The following is a 22,617-nucleotide window of genomic DNA, read 5'->3' as shown; positions in this document are numbered from 1 at the left end:
GGATTGGGTTGTGTGCAGTGTTTGTACTGATAAGATGGGGGAGGGGGCTTTCGTTTGCTAAGCAAATGTACGGAAAATGGATTTCAAGAAAAGAAACGATAAACTAATTGATTCAGTGCAGCCTCATGTCAGTGTGAAAGGGTTAGGATCGGATAGCTCGACCTACCAACCAGCCAACGTCCAATTAAAGGAAACAGGCAGTAATATTCAGCTCAATTTGTTTTTTTTATGCATATTGCTATGTGCTTTACAAGAGTACAGACAAGATCTAAATACCTGTTTTCATCGGAAGTGAAAAGAAGATGTTTTTTCTTTTCATTCTTAGAAAATACTGTCATCAACAGGCACTATTTTGATGTTGTCATAAAAGGCATTCCTTCTCAAAAGAGCAGATCAGCACAAAAATCAGTTTGCCGAAATCACCCATCACCACTATCGTTTTGATAGTGGTGAACCTACTCCACGAAAATGTAGACAAGTGTTATGCAAAACTATTGAGATATTCCTGTTCTGTCTTGAATAGCCTTACACTTTGGCTCGTCAGTATGGAAGTCGTCATTAGCCCAAAATCCAAACTGAAATTTCTTCCGTTGTCTACAACAGAGGTGGAAGTCATACTTCAAATAACGGCAATTATACCACTGCTATGTGGTGTTCTAGAGCCTGAAAGTTGACCCCTGGTGACGGGCTTCTGGAACCCTCGGATAGGGAAAATAACCTGCAACGATTGTAGAATTTGTAATATTTTTTGTTCAGTTTCTTTTTAATAAATCCAACTTGGAAAAGGGGCTTTGAAAAATATTAACCCATCACCATGACCCATCACTTTCGAAAATCTAAAATACATGAAGAACAGTGCAATGCGACAGTCTCGTATGCAGATGAACGTTTAGGATTTGAAATTTTAAAGTAGTCAGTGGGTAAAAGCTGAAATAAAAACAGATCAAAATATTTTGCATACTTTAATAATTTATAAGGTAATAAACATAAAGCATTATTCTATTTTACGAAAGATTCTAATATTTTATCTAAGCTTTGCTGACAACAACTGCGTAATGTCAACTCAACGGAATCTGGAACCCATCGACTGCAGGTAGGTAAATCTTTGCAAAGTTGTACAGTGTCTTTTTTTAAGAAAACGGTACGATATCGCTGGACTTGAAAGCTCGTTAATGAAATTTGTTTTTTACCCATTTCCAGGTGACTTTTCCAAAATATTATTTGATGAAGACAAAGGTAAAATTCCAACACGAGTGTTTCATGGGGGTTTCAATAAGGAATTATCCTTCCAAAAATCATCGAACGAGATAGGACGGCGTACAGGCAGACCTCGCGAGAGTACCGAGAGCTCGCCGAGTGACCTTTTACTTTCAGGCTCTATATTTGATGAATTTAAATTGATAAGGAAGGTGCACCGAAATGGTCACGTTCTGTGTGCTTTAATCTTTTCTGGAAGTAAGATGGAAGAAATTTTGCATCCTGTATCCGCCCCGAGTTGAAGTGCACCCCCAAGCGGCAAAAGAAAGGCAGATGGTAGGCCTGGTAAGTTTTCCAAGCGAGTTCTTGCACGCATTTTGCATGTACACAAAGACAATCCGATTCGTGACTTCGTCACAAAGGCAGACGCACCACGATTTGCAGGCTCTCATTGGATGATCGCTGAAGTTGCGCGTTTACTTCCGGTTCCATGTAAACGGCAATCAATGCATGTAACTCTATGTGCAATGCACGTGTGCAGTAGGCGTGGTTTAAACTGAAGTGACGTCGCACTTACGAACCGGATAAAGGAAGAAATTCGTACTCAGCGTGCCCCGCGTCGAACGCGCCATTGATCTCCATTGTAAACGCGCACCTATGCGCCTATGGGGGAGAGGGGAGATCCGGTGGCGAGAGCCGCGATATCCGCGGTGAAGGAGACGTAGAACACCATACACTGGTGTTAGCGGCTGATTGTGGGGGCGCTCTACCAATGTTTTCGTGATGAACCAATTATTGACACAATCCGTTTGATTTTCGCAGGAAATTGCACAGTTGTAGACTCGAGTCACTTGACTTGGACTTGAGTCAGACTCGAGTCGCTTTTTTGTGACTAGTGACTTGACTTGTAACAATCAGTTGTTGACTAGTGACTTGACTTGGACGTGCAAAAAATGACTTGTGACTTGACTTGGACTGGCACATTATGACTTGTTACCAACGCAAGTCAGAAAACTATTTGATCGAACCCATTACAGTTTTAAACCAGGCGTGTCAACTTGTGTTCTTCAAATAATCATAAGACTTTGTTCGAATCACGTCTGAATAACTTAGCTGTTTATAATTGCGTTGTAGTTTTGCAAAGTCGTGCTTACGTTTTTCATTATTTTCTCCCCAACTTCAAGCTTCGTTTGAGCTTTATATTAAATTATTCATATCAGTTCATGACGCCACTCGATCTAGCATTGAAAACAAAACTAGCGTCCCGATCTTGAGGGCGTCAGATACCACGCTTATAGGTGGCTGTAAATTGCCGTCGAAACATACTAATATGTTATTTTTATAACAACTACCCACAATCAGATATTTGTTGAGCATTCATCCTCTAAATGTCCAGGTTTGGAAAGAAAGTGGCCAGATTTGCGGTATAAAGCGAGCGGAGAAATCACACATAGTGACCATACCGTGTGCGACAATGTGCGACACGGCAAAAATTGAAAATGGCTCAAATATTTCGGTTATAAACTCAACTGCGCTCATCACAAGTTCTCGGCTACTGCCCAAGACTATAGAAGGATATTTGTGAGTGCTGAACTCAAAACGTCTTTAAAAAATGTTGAACGTCGTTCGTGAACGTGAAGCACGTTGACAGGTTGAAGGTTATTTGCGTAACTTCCGCCGATCATCGCTTGCGTGATATGCATTATGCACATCCTACCATTCCTTACTAAAGTCTGTTGCCGCCCCTGATCAAACAAAATATCCAAAACCTTCCTGAGTGGTTTGTGTCGCGGATAGCGGAATAAAATATGGAAGGTCTTTGAACCAAGACTAGGCTGTGGCTTGAAGTCACACTTATAGCGCAACTTGATTTGTACTTGGATCAAAGTGACTTGTGACTTGACTTGACCTGTGATCAATGACTTGTTAGTAACTTGACTTTTGACTGGACCAAATGACTTGTGACTTGACTTAGACTTGCAAAAATTGACTTGCGACTTGACTTGGACTTGCAAACGTTGACTTGTTATCACCTCTGGAAAATTGTTGTATATGCTTTTACATATGCAAGGGATGATTTTTTTTAATAAACACAACACACACACCCCTAGCTGCTTGTCTGAAATTAGATTTGTCTAATTTTTTTTTGCTGTAGTGAATGCGTACATAGTTCAAACGAAGGAAAAGCACATGATTAGGCCTATTGCGTTCTTCGCAAATGTTTTCTTGGGATTAACAATAGCTCAGCAGCATTTTGAGACTAACCGCTGTCGTCTTAAGCTCAGTGAATCACAATATCGTTCATAGAACTTGGTCGGAGGTGGTGCAATTTCAGGGGAAGTCTGTAATACATAACCATTAAGCATTTCAATTTTACATGCGTCTGTCTATCCAAGTTCGAATTCAGCGTGAATGCGTCCATGGCATCTTCCGGGTGCACAATAACCACACTCTGTATGTACCATAGAAATGCTGATCATGGTTCCGAAGTCTGAAGTTGTCGCTACTCGATTTACACTCTGTCCGCTACCATAGCTGTACAGAGAGAGAGAGAGAGAGAGAGAGAGAGAGAGAGAGAGAGAGAGAGAGAGAGAGAGAGAGAGAGAGAGAGAGAGTATATACAACTTAGTCATGTGTGTAGTAGTACAGCATGAAGCTGTTGTGTGCGTGTTCATGTGCACCAACCATAAACCACCATTTTGGTTCCAACAATTGAAACTCATGTCTCAACTCTTTATTTAAACAGCTATGTCTGCTAGTACGCAATACCGCCCTCTGTCCTTCAAATGCGGTCCACGATGCATGCCCGTATAAACGCAAATTATTGCACGATTGGACTGACATAGTGCATTTTAGTCCCTTCCTTGTACTATTGCGGCACGACAGTGTATCGCATGTACACAACGAGAGAGTGTACTGATCAAATCACCCAATCCTTACATGCAGTACTGTATTATTGTCATACTCTGCAGACAACCAGCTGCATAACAAAATTACCAGGGGATTTCTGTGCTTACACTTGAATTGAGAAGTCTAATTCTTTGGAATACAAAACAGACTGTCCACGTATTGGAAGATAAACAACACGACGGGGTCCACAAGATATTTGGTGTAGCGGCCGTTCGGTATAGCAAGTTTCATGTATTTCTTGGAGCGAATTTCATTTATTTCTGTATTGGAAAGTCTTGTTTCTCAACATGCATTAACAGGGATGTATCCAGGATTAGCAAAAGCAAGGTCGAAATGCAATGGCTCGGAAAGAGGATCCAAGACTATAGGGAGTCCAGGGGCATGCATCCCAGGATTTTTTAAGGACATCAAACCCTCCAACCTGGTGCATTTTAAATGCCAGAAAGATAATACCAAGATTACTGTTTTGGGCTTGTTTTATTAGTGAAAAAATGGAAGATTACAGAGGATTAGAAAAAGCAGGTTTCGTTCGAAACGTCCTTACCCCCGTCACCGCGCATGTCTTTCAATAAGGACAAGTCGTCTGAGCGAACATTGGATATTTTACTCTCAATGCTCAGGTAATGATCCAAACCACGAACACAATTATTCTGCAAACCTTTACTTCATTTGCTATTTCGATTGTTTATTTTTCGTAAAATGGTTCCATCGGCCTCAAAAATCACATGATCAAAATGAAGGCAAAAAGTGAGAAGAAATAAGTTTTGATAGACAAGATCTGCTCACATTTAAAGCACACTCGTGATATGTACACTTTAACGGCTCGTTTGTATCGTGGTAAGTCTCTAAAATGTGGTTCATATACCTCGAAATTGGCGGGAAAACTATAGTTGGGCCTATACTTTTTGGGGTGCCAACTTGAAACTTGAATGATTTTAACGAGATAGACTCCACAAACCACCACATCCTTCTTCGTGAAAATTCCATTCAAACGATTTAATAGACAAACTACAATAGGGATCACTAAGAAAACTACGTTGTTATGAGACAAGGAAATCCACGGCAGATCAGGGCGGGGTTTGAAAGCAACACCCCCTCCAAATAAGGTCTTTTAATAAAAAGAAAGGGCGACCTTTCGGTCTACTGAATTTCTTCTCTTCTCCAAAGCGTGTTAAAGCTGCCACATATAGTCTCGCATATCTGAAAGACAATGCAGGCTACATGAAGATATCTTCAAACGTTTGGCTGCCCGAAAATAGGCTTCTGGATATACCCAGATATAATATAATATAATATATTCGTATAATATGAAAATTTGAGGTCCGGTTAATTTACGTCTACAGTGCACTTTATATTTCAAATGTTGCTGATTACATATGCATTCTTGTTAGACTGAAAACGGCCTGCTTAGGGAATGATTAATTGACACTTCATCTCTGTCATTAATAATCCATTATCTGAGAGGTGCCGATTATAGAGACAAGTCACTCTTGACTTAACATGTCAGCATTAAGGTGATTCACATAAACATGTGAAATAAATACCACGAAATAACATTTTGGCCCTCCACCCATGCATGGCCCACTCACCCATGTATTCTGTATAAAAATGTTGTACAGGGACAAAACAGATGAAATATACTTCACAGCTGCTGAGACTGCATATAAAAGTCTCGAGTGGGCCAGCAGGCACACACATGAAATATGGAAAAGGCTGTATGGCACCTAGTCAACAGCTTTAATAAACGCGTGGATTTGCCGACCGTATAGCCACAACTTTGGGATGCAGACTACCTCGCCTTCTTTATAGTGGGAATACATTAAACTCTGATTTCGTGTCAGTTCCGTCGCATGCCACAATATTTCAAATTTCCGCACAGGCCTACATTTAAATGTTCAAAGCAGTGACACACCCTCATCACCCTGAGAATTTCCACCTGTTGATTCAAATATTCCTTTCTACCCATGGTCTTGGGATGTTTTAGCCAAAGTTGGACATGCATAATCGTGCTTTAGGCTCACTGTACACCAGTGTGGAACCCCGCGTCAATCGCAATCCCTCTTTTCACAGGCCAGTCCCAAGATGAACTATGACAAAGGAATGCTTCTGTCGCAGTTTATTTGGAGAGCTTATGATTGAACTTGTAACTAAAGTGTCTTGTGATGGATTTATGATGGGCTTCACTACAACATGGCTGTACAGCACTCAAGAAGTTCTCCCCTGGTGCTAGCGAATGTTCGGGGGAAAATCAAAGCGATCGGGCGATTTTAGATAACTCCTGCCAGACATTTCCGCCGTTAGAAGGCGGTCTTCCCCACAAACGCAATATTATGGCGAATATGCAGTTTTCAAAAAAACCTTAATAAAAGTGAGAAGTAATTCTTACTTCTAATGTACATATTTCAAAACATCACAAAACACCTTCTATATTTGCTTGAATCCAAATTCAAGCTCTATCATTGTTTTGCATGCATTGGAGGTATTTTCAAAAGGCTAAAGTTTGTAAAAGTGGGCGTTGCTCGATTTGTTTTGTTCAATAATAGTTTAGCAAGGTTATATGACATGTTTTTCTGACTACTCTGAATTTATTTAAAAATTGCGATGCTTAATTCAAGTAATAAAAGTTCCAGAAATTTTAAATCCGAATGACTTTTAGTGGATGGGCCGGGGTACTGCCTATGATCCTTTCTGAAATTTGTGACCACCCATTTTAAATTGGAAATTCTGAATTGTTTTTGACGTTTCAATCAAGATATCACGTGAAATTTTATGTTTAGTCTGGGATGACTAATTCATTCTGAAATATTGCCAACTACAACATTATGACACTGTGACACTATTTCACTGGCATTGTAATCGCACTGCAATACTGGATGACGTCGGGTGCTGTCTAGTTACGCCACTGTCGAACCGTAGCACTACTCCACTATGCCACTTCAGCAAAACATCACGCTCTCTGGCACTGTCATGCAGAGAGACTACGGCACTGTGTCATGCCACTCTGGCACTCGACACTAAGTGACATTAACGCAACGTCAGCTGGCACTATGGCGCTATTATCTCTATGGCACTGTAACGCGACAACACTTTGGCACTGACACTGTGGTACTCCGTTACTTTGCTGCCACATCATTCTGGCACCCTTTTCATCGCTGGAAGAATCAGAAATGTTCACAGTTTGCAGCACTCTTCAGCATAAAATATAAATAAACAAATTCAAGCAAAAACCCACATCAAAATGACAAAGTCCTAACCCATACACGACAGCACACAAGACTTATGTATTAGAGCATGACTTTAAATAGTTTGGCATGCATTACGGCTAGTCAGGAGGCTAACACTTCTTAATTCAAGCAAGCTTTTATGCACCTACAACACAGAGTTACTATTAAACATCCAGAGAGCGCATTTGTTACACATCACATGTTGAACAGACGTGCCGCCCAGGACACTGGTATCCACTGTTTTGCCCATCGGCCAAGTCTACATATTGTGAATTAATAATTCGATATCAGCACTTCATTTAAAAATGTGCATATAACTTCAACAATTTAAAATAGTAAACAAAAACGTTTTCGTCGACTTAAAAAATAGCGCCTTGGTGGTGCTATGTCCTGTGATGTATGCATGCCTTAAACTCTGTAATATAATGCAAGGAAGAGCGACTCATTCACAACACAAACACAATAATAACTTATAAGTGTTATAATCAATGAAGTCTGGAAGCCAAGTATAATCTCGTTGCGGTTCGATAGCTTTGCATATATCAAACTGTGGTCTTATTTGTGAATACCTGTCCGGTTACTTATACTGTTTAACCAAAATACGAGCATCCATGCATTGATTAACTGCCCTCTCCAAAGACATTAGTGACCAAGGACTAGCAGCAGAAAACCTGTTCGAATTTAATTTCTGTTCCGGGAAATAGCCACTGCGGTTACAATCGTTACATCTGTATTTCTTTTGAAGTACTGCTCCTGATATAAGGCACTACCTCAAAGTGCCATTGGGAAGCTTAATTAACGGAACAAACTAGAGCATGGCGGTGGTAGTAAACCTCAACTCCTCTCATGAAATAATGTGATTCTGTTTATTTACCTGTCTTGTATTTTCACTTGTATTATTGTCGACTTTAATTAATCTTTCTCCTCCTACTTGTTCTCCCGAAGGTTCTCCTATATCCCTAACCAATACCTACACAACGTGCGGAAGCCTCGTAAAAACTCTCTGTTCTCCATTTGTGAATTATAGATCCGGCCCAAAGCAAACCTTTATTACTACTCTGTTGTCCAACCGCTTGATAATCGATGCATGGTCTGCTCTTTCGACAAGATGCTAATTTTGTCAAGTATCCTCTTCAGAGATCCTTGTCTTCCGCAAAGACTGTAAGGTTACGTATAAACTAACACTTTTGCTGTGCCAAGTTTAGCTAAATGTCCACCACCTGTAATCCTTCGTGGGAGACGGTTTCAGGAATAATAATCCGTCAGAGGCTAAGACAATTTTGGCAGTTTCTTATTCTTCTTCCTATCTCTAATCCAAACTACACTATCATCACTTTTTGCAAATCAACGGGTCCACTCGCGGATTCGCAAGTGTCATAACTTTCATATGATCCACTTTAAAGGTTCCAAACTTCCACTAGAAGTATACACCATGAAACGCTTGCCTTGTAAGCTGTAACATCGTTGCCGTTACAACAAAGGCATAGTATATTCGAGGCTCTGAGATGAGAGTCACTCTTTTAAATACGAACCGCGAGTTCCCTTGTTGGCAAAAGCTAGTCCTGGAAAGACGTAGACACTGCCAATCGTAGACACTGCCAATCGACTAAGATTTCAAAGAATCTTTACACTTTCAGTCTAAGAGTTGACTCGCAGGATAGGAAAACATAGAGTACACTCCTCTTGTTGACTTCAGCCAATCGAAAGGCAAAGCAGAGGCTCCGGGGACCAACAAGAGTTGAGTCAGAAAGAAAGCAGCAAGTATACTGCACTGGTTGACCAGAGCTTTGTCTGAGTGATCAGGCAAAGGGACGAGTTCCAGTTCTTTGCTAGGTAGGCGTCCACCGCGCTGATTGGTGCTGCTTGCCCCGGACCTGCTTCTCGTATTTGTACTCAGCTGCAAATTAAAATGAATCGGCACAAATGTCACGACAGTTGTGTGGGATGTCTCTTGAGAGAGTTTCGACACACTTCACGGGAAATTTCCACGATCCACATCCACCCACATCCAATCTTCAAATCAGGTCTACGTCAGCGATCTGGTTTGTGATAACCAGTTTGGCCATCACAAGAACTCAACCTCCGCTCATAAAAGCGGACAGTGCAGTGAGTAAACCCAAGCGATTGCTATACGAGGGCTCCCAAGGTATCAGCGCCTTGTGGCGTTCTAAGAATATCTCTCATCTCTTCAATAATGAACTTTAATGAAATCTGGACACTCTGCCCATGAGCCCTTATACATGGATTCTACACCCACATATCGTCGCTGTTCTCGCTAAGCGACAGACGGGCTTATAAATTTTATGCTTTTTGGTTAGTAAATTAGTAAAAGCTGGGTATGACGTCATGAAAACGGTGACGATTTGCATATCTTCTCGCTATTCTAAGCACTGTTGCAACATGCAAAATGGTACACGATCCTTTCTCATGGAGACTAACTTCACAATACACGTGCGTGTTCTTGTTTGAACGCGTCCCTACCTGGAACAAATCAGTTTTTGCAGTAAAGAAATAGGAAGGCCTAGTTCATATGACAGTGGATGGCAAAGTCTGACTGATGTAATTGTTATTTCTCTCAGCTGCGTGCAGCGATCATGCATCACATTTGGTAGTCCACTTCGATAAACGTAAACAGCATAAGGTTGGATTAATGAAACCTCTACTTACTTGCCAAGGTGCAGAACGTCATTCCCCACGAGATGCTCCAGATCCAACCCACTATGAAGATACATGTGACGGTTTGCAGCACAGCTGCCAGCAGGTTCCACAGGAACGCGCGCTGAGAACTGATCCTGGTGAAGCCGCAACAGAACACAGAGAAAGAAGACAAGAATGTACCTACAGCGACGAGGAAAGACAAAGAGAAAATTAACATTTCCATTCGCTTCACTGCTTCGCGATTTTAATTGTTGTGAAATTGCTTTTGTGGCGCTCAATGAAAAGTGCAATCTCCATTTGGATAATGAGGGAAGATACTCTGTCACCTCAGACTATCGATTGTAAATAAGCTGAGAGAGCCTTCTGGAACATCGATCTAGTGACTAGGGTGGATTTTTTTTTTACATGCTGCCTTGACTCAGATCATAAAATGATGAGAGCCCCGTCACTAGGTCACGTCCTTGACGGGAGACCAAGATCACATCGATTGGGCGTACTGGAATTTTGACAAAGAGGAAGCGTAATCTAAATGTGCCGAGTTTGCTTCAAGACTGACCGTATAAGTACAGCAAACAACGCAATGGCAAGCCACAGGGAAGCGTCGTCAGATTCCCGTCCGTCCTAAGTCTAAACTAATCCATCACGAGATAATCACAAATTATTCAATTTTGTTAAGTCCAAAGCTATTCAAATGAAATGTGCCGAAAGCACTCCTCTCTAACGCCCTCTCACTTGTTATCTGACTTGTGATTTAATTTCGCGAGTGAACTGATTTGTGATTTCATCCGGCTTCAATGGACGTGACTCAACTGCAACCTCAAGCCCTTTTACGACCAAGTACCTCGGTTCTCGGATTTGTAAATAATAAGTTGTTGTTTGCATTGTTTTCTTGTCTTTCCGTTCTCCGTGGAGAATAGTTAGCCAACCCCAGTAGAGCACATACAGCCGGTCACATAAGTGACATCGCCGAGGGGGTCATTTCAAAACAAAGTAGATATTTGTACAAATAACTTAACGACTTAAACTGTTCTCATGGTACGAATTTGCCAACAAAATGTGAAGAGTTCTTGAAGGGTATAATATGCATGCATGGGATGTCGAGGCCTGGAATGGAGGGTAGAGTGTGACGTATGTCGGTTGACATGACAACTTGTTCAAAGCAAAACATTAGATCGGCTGGTGAGCATTCAGAACGAAGTGTCAGCTCACACGACCACCATTGGCAAAGTCTGCAAACTTGTAGACAAGTGCCTTTACCAGCAAATGAAGGTTATGAAAGTATTCTATTTTGGTATGATGTACAACGGCGCGATATTTTTCAAAATTTACACTCTCCCCCTCCAGTCCAGAACCATCACTGGTCGCGGTTGATTGTATCTGAGCGTCGTGTATTCTGTATAGGTCGTTTGTTACGGGTTAAAAGATATTCCCACTTTCCCGTGTTTTCCCCTGGATAAATAGTTACTGGTAATTCTTAATGCTGTACTTCAAGTGTACCCATGTATAGTATGTTTGAAAACATGCTCTTCCTAAACCAAGGATTAGCCTGTCAATATGTTCTAAATTTTCACAGTCATTTGCGTCAGCTGTGCGCACAACTTAAAAGAAATATTTTGCCGCAGAAATGTAAATATTGGCATTCCAAACGGTAGTGACTGCAACTCCCAGCGATGATTTACTCCACACAGAAGGGGTCAGAACCGTGGAGAAAATGTTGTTCTTCTCCGGAAATCCCGCCTCTTAATATATGTCCTAGGGCTTACGCGACGATGATATCAGGCAGGTCAGGTCCTAAATCAGCTTCCAATAAGTCACGTCGAACAGCCAGACAGCGATGACGCACAAATTTACGTGGCCGGGCGCCTTGATCGTGTCGTGATTGGATGACATCGGAATGAATAGATTGGATGTATGTCCTGTATTACCGCGAGAGAGAAAAACGTACACCAGACTAGAATATTTTATCTAACATACACTGAGGAATGTTCCCAGGGCTGTTCGTTCGGATCATTACATTATCCGCTGACGCCAGAACTGCGATTTTCAATGAAGGCCAAAATTGACATGTTTGCAAAATGAGTACTTCTAAACTGCCCAAAGAGAGAGATAGAGATATCACTGTGAAACATGGTATTTGGGCAGAAAGTTAAAATTCGGGTTGTCCAGCTATTTATCAACAAGCAAGCGTTCCCAAGTTTGTTTGATAATAATTGTCACTTTCTGGAATTAAAATAAACTGGTAAAATGCCAGCCATTTTTAATAGAAGAAAACTCACAATAACGACTCTAATTACTACAACCATTCGTGCTTGTTACCATCATACTGACACTCCACGAGTCAGTGTTTCCTACTGAGTGGTACCCGGTATGCAAGTTGCTACGGACAGAGACAATCTATGCGGATCATCGAGAGGTTTGGCAGACAAGCAAAGTCCACATCTCAAGGGTTAGTAGACAGGACGAAGTGTCTGGTTAGACTATTCACCTCAGGAAATCAAAAGACCTAAAGGGCACTTACTGAAACACAAGTGAACCGAGGGTAAACGATTTGCAAAAACGGAAATAAAGCAGTTTAAAAAGATCCATCATTAAAAAAACCAGCAAACGATGCACCAATATTTGGAAACACACAGTTTCGATAACCTGTCTTGCCGTATGGATCCGTATTTCAGGTGCATGTATCAAGTTTTCAAGGTGGTCGTCATTCAGATTTAATAAGTCTGAAAGCCGTATTTCGTCAAAACTTTCAACTTGAGTTTGACGCATGTATTTCGATTATCTGGATAGAAAAAAGTGCTTAATATTATCCGTCTGCAGTTCCTTTAATTTCTTCTGTGTAGTCAACTCCTCTATGTCTTATGCATCCAACGTGCAACAGATTTGTAATGTGATCTTCCCATCCCATCGCTGTTCCCTCATCTCTTTTTTCCCTTGCCCGCCGGCTGAGATTTTGCTCGGCGAAGCCGAGACGGACTCAGAGGGCTTGCAACACAGGGTCGATATTATCGTGTCCGTAAGCCTGGCATTACTAGCAAGTCTGCAGAGCTTGCAGAATCTTCGTCTGAGAGAATCTGTTTTCGACGAACACCCTTTCAAATTCTAGATCCCTGATTGGGTAACACGACTCAACGTCACATAGAAAAGTGCTCCCCTATCTCAAAGAAACGATATTAAGAATATTTCAAAAAGTTTGTAAACAATTCCACTTAAAACATGAACGATTTATATTGGTTAACACGTCATTGCTACGAGTGCAAACGATGTGGCTTGGCTGTTTCGAGAAACTGATGCATAATTATCAACAACTGAACCGAGACTTCACAATTACCTTTTAGGACATTGTTTTCATTGCATCTGTCACGATGTGCCCTGGACAAATTCTGTTTGTTTGCGTGGACATTATTGATGACCATGCTTTACATGACTTCTCCATCGAGGTGAAACGGGCTTGATTTTGTCTTCTGTGTGTTTATGCCTGATGCAAGCGTTTCCACGTCAGTGATCATTTTGACTCGAAGTTATCCTGCCCTTCTATCTATTTATCGCACCAAAGCTACTAACGACTTGTTTTGAATGCATTGTATGGTACTGTGACATGTACCGACCGACTGCGATGGCGTCGAGTGCATATTGTAGTACCTGTGCCATGCAGTTTCCATACCTGCATCTTTTCCAAATCCAACCTGTGTATTTTCCAAACCCTACCAACTCTGGCGAAAATGTCATGGTAAATTTCAATGTGCTAAAACAGTGTGAAACGAACCTCTATGGATCTGTCAATGCGCTCCGATCTACAAAAAGTGGAACTCGTAAATCAAGCGCTATATTACCTTTCGTTGCAAGTGCTGTGTATGCGCGTTACTGAAAGCACATTACGGCACTTCCGGAATTACGACACATTTTGGCCAGACATCAACGACGACAAATCGTCAAAGTGAAAAGTAATTTCTAATGTATTTGGCCTGCAAACCAACAACCTAAGCGCCATTTAAAAGGTCTTATATGTGTGGAAAATGTTCTTTTTTGCAAATTTGTATATACCCCTTCTACTTTTCTTTAGCTTTAAAATTAACCACCATTTTGTAAGAGTGTGCACAGCATTTCACCGTGTTTGCAAAAGGTTTGACCAAAATTACACATTTTACGCCGGGCGTATTAAAAAAATAATGTCCTGATATATTTCTCCGCCGGTTTCTTGTTCCTTTATAATACATGGATATAATATATTCATAAACGTAATTCAGGCTGTATAAAAATCTCGTTAAGTTTTTAATTTTATTTCACCGTGAAGGCCACCGACAGTGCAACTACGACTAAAAGAATGTTTATACACTGCAGAGCCCCAAAATACCACACTGATTTCATCAGTTGACAATATCAACACTGTTATCCTTAAGATATTGCCGCTGTCAACCGAACAACCACACAGACCAAATGGGGAATATTTCTTTTATTCACCCATCGTCTGCAACATCCACAATAGACCTATAGTACCTGAAAAAACTTTATTTGAAATTTCAGTGTAGTTTCTGTTCTTGCAGTGCATGAAGCAATATCTGTGTTCAGTATCTTGATAACTTGGTCACATCAACTATGTAAACACACAGGCTGGTCCCACCAAGCCAACCGTTCACATAAACATTGAAGTTGACAGCTAGCTTGGTTGAACCGTATCGTTCACCGCAGCCTAAGATGGGAAAAAACAATCTACCTCAAGAAATGAGCTCTGAGTAGCAAACTCTGTTTTTATGTTTTTTCCCCTTCCAAGATATTATTGCAAAAACATCTGCAAAGACAAATAAACGTCGATTTCTGTGTCACGATATTCAAGCTTGCTGTTGACGCTTGGTTGACGAGATACCCGAAGCTTGACTTTGTTTGTTGGAGCCACGGGCTTACTCGAGTTTCCTTCGCGATTCCAGGACAATTCCAGACATTTTCGTCCTGGCTGGAGTTCCCTTCGTAAGCGGGCCACCTCGGGATACGATGTTGTCGAGGGCTCAGTGGGCATATTACGATGTGCGCCAAGTATCCAGATATCGGAACACGTTGAAACGCAGCGGGCCTGCAGAGCTCAGAGGTCAGCTCGGTGTAGCTATTCTGCGAAACAAGCGAGCCTACTTTCAACAGCATTAACACATGAATATAATTGGCTACTTTCATAGGTGATTGATGACATCCAGAATTGATGTTCACTTGGGAATTTGAGGTCAAACAATACCATGTGTCTACTGTATGTCTCTATACCCATTCCATTATGGTACATGATCGGTCCTGTGTTGGGATTTTTTGGTTTCATTTTGAATAGTCTCTATGAAGAGATTTCAGTTTAAGGTGTAAGAAATATAATACTGTTAAGCATGATTAAAAAAGATCATACATGCAAGTATCTATCAACCCTACTTTGGGTTATTAAAAGTTCATAAATAATTACAGCGTTTTTTTATTTGTCAAATTTAGAGCGTGATTACCCAACTCCTTGTTTAAAATTAAAATTTAAGGTGAAACTTCCAAAACATCACTCACAAAATGCTGTTTCTCATAGGTAATACACATAAGTAGTATCCTGCTTTAATATTTTGTGAGAGTCTCTGGTTTACCTTTCTAGATTGTCAGGAATATAAAATTTACTCAGAAAACGGAGAAAAGGTGTAAGTCTTGCCCTTAGCTTGCGAGGAATTTCTGGAAGAGACAAGATGACTTCTGCAGTATGGGATTCCCTTTAACATTCCACACATTGCCATGATATTTCATCAATTTCAAAAACACCGCCAAAATAGCCCCAGATCCTGGAATATTATGGCATGCATCCAAAGTCTTACTTAACGACAAGTGTCGTAACCCTAAGTACGAGATTTCGACTACAACCCAACTCGCCGAATGGAAATCAATTTTGGAAATGCATGTGGGTCACGCAATGGAAAAAAACATCTCAAGTTGGACTCTACGCGGAAATGCTGGACGGAAAGCATGACCGTGAATGGAATATGCCAACCCCGAGCGGGCGAGTCCGGATCAAATCGAGATGGGCCGCGATGTCACGACGAAAGGCGCACGTACACTCACACAAACACACACTCCTCCTCACTTCACGACCTATTCTCGTCCGGGATCGTTTCACTCGGAAACAAACAACCCTACGACAGCAGAGCCCCAGCTGCAAACACGAAAAGATTGAATGACCCTTTACTTCCCGAGCAATCAGGATTTTGGTGTGATTAAACATGCCATTAGAAAGAGAAAATAAGGAAAGAAGTGCATTTCTTAATTGATATTAACTGCCAGCCCCTTGTACTGCCAGGCGATTTCTTTACAATAATGCTTTCTGGACAGACGTATTTACAGGCGTACAGTGTATTCATAGCTTTTCTCCTTCAGCAATGTGATTTTGCTACCATTTCATTGTGCCCTGATGAGGTCACACTTTGGGCCACACTATACAGCGGAGTAATTCATTTGGTTGAGAATTCCAGTTGTAAGATGAGCAACAATCGTGCATATCCGTCGATGTTCAATTCAAACTACCAGTATGTGGTTACCTCCTCGCCATATACCGTAACACATGCAAGTTGTCCTACTTCTCTCTAATTACTTTACTGCTTCTTTAATTGCGTTTTGAATTTTTTTTGGGGGGGGGTGTCTATTTAAAAGGCAGTCTGGTAGAAAATTCTACCAGTTCATCTTGTGTATTCTATCAATCAATTTGTTCCACATTGGGCTGCGCGTATGTCATGCCAGTATGTTTTGTTCTTTATTTCGCTTTACGCCCACTGAAGAACTGTTTTCATATAAAACATCGTTAATACAAAAAAAACTGTCATCAGCAATGCACTGGATTTGTGTCGCTCTTTTTGTCTGCTGTCAAAGTACTTATATTAGAAAATAAATAATACACGTCAGAATTGTGAAAAATCCGAAGCTGCGTTTCATTTTGCTGTAAAACTGCACTTTCCTGACAATAATGAACTGAATATTAATCCAATCTTCGAAATAACATAACAGCTAGAATCGCCCCTTCGTCATTAGTGGCGCAGCTACGATCAGCAATGGCCTTGGACTGCAGCGACGCCCTCCATCAGGCTGTTGACCGTGCATTAATTTAATGATATCGATTATGATAATTATGCTCTAGTGATCGTATGTCTACGTGGCTTTTCTGTCGTACGTCAAACCTTTATCCTAATGATTATAACTGATATTGATTTTTTTATTAAAACACAAAGCAGTATGAGGGGAATCTAACGACATCTAAAATGGTTATGCTGTGCCGGACAATTACAGACGAGGAGAACTGACACATTGAAGAAGAATGGTCGCAATGACGTCAACGTCTCTCAGTAACTGAAGAATATACGGGTGACACGTTGAAAGTTTAACTCTATTCAGCAGCCACTGACTTCATTATAACAAACAATGCATGCATCTGGTGCCGCTGACGGCTGTTCCTTTTATAACCGTTTAAAACATATGTGTCACTTATTACGGATTCATTAGCTGTGCCCTTAGGCGAAGTAATTCACCTGGGCCCCGGCACTGATGGGCATGCGTGCCTATACCTGGCTTACCACCTCCTTGCAGTACTTAACAAGAAGTTGGACGATCAATTATTCAGTATATCGCGCAGTGACGTGCACTAATTGGGTGTGTTTCCGATTAATGGAAATGCACACTTTCCTGAATTTTAAAAGTGGTGCAGTTTTATTGTAATTCGCAAGAGAAAAAAAAAGGTTACGGGCGATTTCTGTCTAGTGAATGAGGCAGGTGTTGCTGAAGAGGTGAGAATATACTTAAACACTGCGATTTCACAAGTGTGTCTCATGTATCAAACAGATGCAGCTTCTTCAAAACCAAGCGGCTATGACTACCGTACTTTCTGTGTCTGATAAACACAAGGCGACAGCCCTTCAATGACAACGCGACAACAGTGCCGAATTTTCATCCACAACGAGTTCTATTGATTTTTAACTGCTGGTAACGTTTCAGTGTCGCAAAGAATGCACCTATGAATTCAGCGTATTCGAAATTTTTTCAACAGCGCTCAGCCAGCCGGTCCATATGGCGCGAAACCTGTTGCATATTATCTACAGCAGATTACTTGTGGTTGTGCTGCCCGCCTGGCATGGCTGACGGGTCATGACTGCACAAGCATAAGGTGTGTAGACATCGTCCGAGTGCACTGCAAGATGAATTAAACATATAAATGTTTACTTCCATTTCTTCCCTGCAATTCAGTATGTGTATACGTCTCTATGGTATGATGTGACCACATTCGTATAGCCCTAAATTGTTAAAAGCTGTGTAGTTAAGTTCGTCTAATAGATGATTTCGTCCAATTTCTTCTCTAAGCCAAAATGACGTCATCCGGGCGCTTGAACATTAAGTTTAAATTCTGGGTTTACAAAACCACCCCGTTAAAATCTTTGTGTGAAAATTGAAACAACAAACAGGTTAAAAAAATAACTGAAAAAATAAATGAAGTGAATACAAGTCATATATTTCACATTTCTATTTGGGCCAATGACTTGTACTTCCTTGCCATTCGTGCGTTTACATTCAAGACCATAATCATCCTTTATAAGCATGCACATCAACAGCTTTATACTTCATCGTGTGGACTTCGTCACGGAACAGGAATTCGAAAATGTTCTCTTTGGAGCCCACTTCAGTGTTGGCACGTAAGGTCAACCACAGACGAGACTAGTCAAATTTATGCTCTACGTGTGCCAGTTGCCGATCAGTTAACACATTTGCACATTTTGTCACGTAGGGACTTGAAAAGATCGCTTGGGTTTGATTAGTTCGCAAAGATTAATTAATTATAAGATCAAAAGTTGACGGAAAGAGTCATGCAGAAACTACAAAAGACAAATTTTAGGTAAACAGCACAGTGAGAAATGTACCAGAAAAACTTCAAAAATATTGACATAAAACGTAACAAATGGCTAATGGGAATTCTTAACCCGAGATTTTTACAGCGATATCGGGCATCGTACGAGGAAAGAATCATAAAATTGCCCCATTAAAACCGTACATAACAGATCGTCGGTCTTGGTTGCACTCGAACAATTTGTGTTTTTGCGATTCCAATTTGAATCTCTTTGTATAATCAAGTGACTTGACACAAAATTATTTAAGACTAGTGATAAAAACAAATGGCGGCAGACCGGGCAGACGTGCATTTTGTTTGTGGTTAAAACTAAGGAACCCACTTCCCTTAAATGAACCAGAAGGATATGTTTCTAATTCTATGAAAGCCACTGACAGGATTTTGCATTTAAAACAGCAAGTGCAAACGGCGATTTTAAAACATTGCAAGCACCTGCTGTCTAATCCTCTCTGCCCATATCACATCACATCCGGACGATTTAAGAATGACCTCAAGAAAGCCGGTCCAGCAATGATATTGGTTTTGGATACCGATTTCACGTGTTGTGAGCATCACTTAACCCCCCTTTAACTTTGAATACAAAATCACGAGGGATAAGAGGGTAAACGAGCTCTCGCTCTGACCGAGGGGAGACAGCGGACACGTGTCAGATTTTACGATCACGTATTACATTCGGTCACGAATGAAATCATCTAATAGATGCTTCCTATACACAGCAAGTGAAAGGGGGGCTTTCAAGATTATGCTAGATTGGAACGAGGCATCTGCTGTCGCATACTCCAAAAAAAAAAGGTTTTGACAGGAAATCATTGAATTCATCCCTATAATTATAAAACTGTACAAGATTCACATTATGAATTTTGAAAACATATACACGTATATTAGGAGTGTGAATTTTACAACATCAGTGGGAATGTTGTTTTCGTCTTTTCAAACTCTGTGACATGAAAGGAGCACTTCATAACTGACTGACCAGCACAATTTATTTGGCAGAAATAATATGCGGACAACGCAGTACAAGGCTACCCGCAGCTTCTGACTGTGTTTGATCCAAAATCAGGAGAGATCGGAATCCAATTCCTCGGTGTATACACTGCGCACACTTCTGCGTTCAACACACTGTATATTCTAAGGGTACCACTTCAACAACATAGGTTCCGCGACGGAGCGCTCGATATTACATCTCCCTGTTTCCAATACACAAAACAGAGAAGGCTGGATAATCATTTTCAAATGGTGATCCCCTATCAGAGTGCAGTCGCAAACAAAGTTTAAAAAAAATTGTCATGCAAAATGTTAAAGTGACAAGTGCAGCTCCTCAACGTACGTACTTGGTATTAAAAGTTACCTAATACAGAGGTTACCATGAATTGTGGGATCATTAGTGATTTCTCCATATGATAGAGTCCCTGTTCTGCTTGCTACTCCTGTCAATAAACAATTAAATAAACCCTTGCACTGATTGGAGAAAATGCAAGAAATTGGTCTTTGCGGTAGGACTATTGTACGTGTTCTTACCAACTCCAGGCAAGAAGATATTGAAAAGGCAGCACACCAGAGCTAACGACATCGGCATACAGGGCACTGCGGATCGAAAAGAACCGTGCTTTTCCCGCACACTAATGATCACGTCTTTAGTGGTGGACATCTGTCTATTAGAAATGAAAACGTGGGCTTCGCCGCCGCGGACGCGGGGAGACCCCCCGTCTTCCCCCGCTGTTGGCGAGCAGCTTGATTCTGTAGTGAGTTCTACAGTGACTGAAGCATCATCGGAAGCCATGGTGAATGTTGAATGCTCACCAGAAGCTCACTCTAGTAAAAATGCTGCGCGAGATACGTGAGAGGGAACTAGCTGGGTGCATGTTCAAACTACGCGATGACGACGCAACTCGATGTTCATCGTACACTCTCAAAGCGCCGAGACTGCCATGGACTGAACACATGCACGATGCCTATTGTTACTAGAATGGCTCCGTTTGGATAGCGGTGTCATACCAAGTGCACCGTTCCACAATACTTCCCTGTGACAGTTCCAGGAGGCTTCGACCCTCCCTGCACACAATGAGTAACAGAGCCGATCTCGACATCAATAGGACAATACTGTCTGCTCACTGGCGGCCACTTTGACAAATTTGACACACCACACGTACATGTACAGTTCAGGTTCACGGTGCATTGCACACGTCGTGTCTGTGCGCGCTCAACCTAGCAGGCAGATCACAAAGCAAACATGCTATTGATATTGGAGCAGCAGGCCCGTATGTTCAGCGAATGAAGGTCTGCATTCTTTCTAATTTCAGTGGCAGATGGATGGTGAGAATGGATTACAACCATAGCTGTATGTTACAACTTAAATTATGAATAGGCAATATTTATATTTTGAGCTGAAGGCAGGATGGGATAGGGTCATTATCACCTTTAAGAAACCAACACTGCTTACACACCGTGAAAAAGGACAATATGTCATTTTTTTTCTCTCTCATGGACGACTATATATGATATTTCCATTTTAACAAGTCAACGGAAATTTTCCAGCCTGGAATTTGCATATACATAAGTTGTAGCACACTCTGCAAGGAAACAACGGCAAAGTACCAACAGCCGCGCAGCGATCGAACTCCAGTATGTTTAAGTTTCTACAAATTACAAACTCTTACACTTCACAGATACGTTGTACGATGCATGTTGACAGCCGTCTACAAAGCTCTTCCAAAAAGGGTAGAGCTAATCACAGGTAATTAATGTGTGAAATATTGCAGTGAAATATTGTTTTCCAAAGGTACCTTTTATAATTCTCCCACGAACAAAGTCAAATGAAAAACTTTCCCGCCTGGCAAGCCTGCGATTGTGAAGAAATAGAAAAAACAAATCTGTAAAAGTGTTTTACATTTAATATCCAAACTGAAATTTGTTTAACCTCAGGTGCGGATGGGGGAGGGGTTCGAACCCGTTGCTCTGAGACAAATAAAAAAGGGGAAAATAGTACAAAATTAGTAACTGAAGTAAGTGCACCAATACCACTGTAAACAATGTATGTCATAGTTTCCGTTTGTCTGCAAAAATGAGACATTTGAAAAATCTCTGGCTTGCCCCCATGGAAAAAAAAGTTGGATCCGCCCTGAACCTTCACACATTCAGCTTTAAAGTGATTGGTTCAAATTCAATGTAAGCGATGCTCGTCCAAAAGGTACCTTTTAAGGTAATAGCTGTACATATCCCTGCATACACAATCGAACAAATATTTTTATTATATTCGGCCAATATTATTACTGTGAAGCGCACAAAACGAGTACACAGAGGTCTAGAACGCGCTGCTCATAAACAGCGCCCTCTATTTTATGTATAAGGAGTAAATCAAAATTTATTACAATGCCCATATACAACGACTTGTATGTTAGTCAACTTTCTCCTGGAATTTCTTTTTACATCTCCCATTATAGCTGATGTGGCGTCTTGCGATCCTAGACCCCAGTTTTGGTGAAGCACCTCTAATAATTAGTCAGAAGTTCATGCGACTATGTCGTGATGGGAAGAAGTGATCCGATCATGTCGTTTGCAGTATGTACATTTGTAGGAATACTGGTTTACGCTGTGGTGAGTCCAGGTCCTGGGTCTCCTTGCATGTAATTCTGGCTGGGGGGGTCAGGCACATGTATTTTTGTGTACAAAATACCATGTAGGGTAAATAATTCACCCTATAAACTAACAGTGCTGAACTACGTGATGTGTTCTTTTTTCTTT

General features: G+C 41.1%; 1 protein-coding gene across 1 annotated transcript; it reads right to left on the bottom strand.

Moving 5' to 3' along the window:
* Positions 1 to 5,075: 5,075 nt before the first annotated feature.
* On the bottom strand, positions 5,076 to 21,095 carry LOC110984985 (protein stum homolog). The gene is made up of 3 exons (XM_022245657.2): positions 20,395 to 21,095; positions 9,999 to 10,169; positions 5,076 to 9,228 (listed from the first exon to the last, which is right to left on the bottom strand). The coding sequence occupies exons 1-3, from the start codon at positions 20,654 to 20,656 to the stop codon at positions 9,161 to 9,163; spliced, it is 501 nt and encodes a 166-aa protein (XP_022101349.1). The 5' UTR covers positions 20,657 to 21,095; the 3' UTR covers positions 5,076 to 9,160.
* Between the last annotated feature and the right edge of the window lie 1,522 nt (positions 21,096 to 22,617).

Source organism: Acanthaster planci, linkage group LG01 (genome assembly GCF_054643075.1).
Source record: "Acanthaster planci isolate LZ-2023a linkage group LG01, COTS_SCS, whole genome shotgun sequence".
Taxonomy (NCBI): Eukaryota; Metazoa; Echinodermata; class Asteroidea; order Valvatida; family Acanthasteridae; genus Acanthaster; species Acanthaster planci.
The sequence above is the reverse complement of the archived record's forward strand: the minus strand, read 5'-3'. Positions and strand labels throughout refer to the sequence as shown.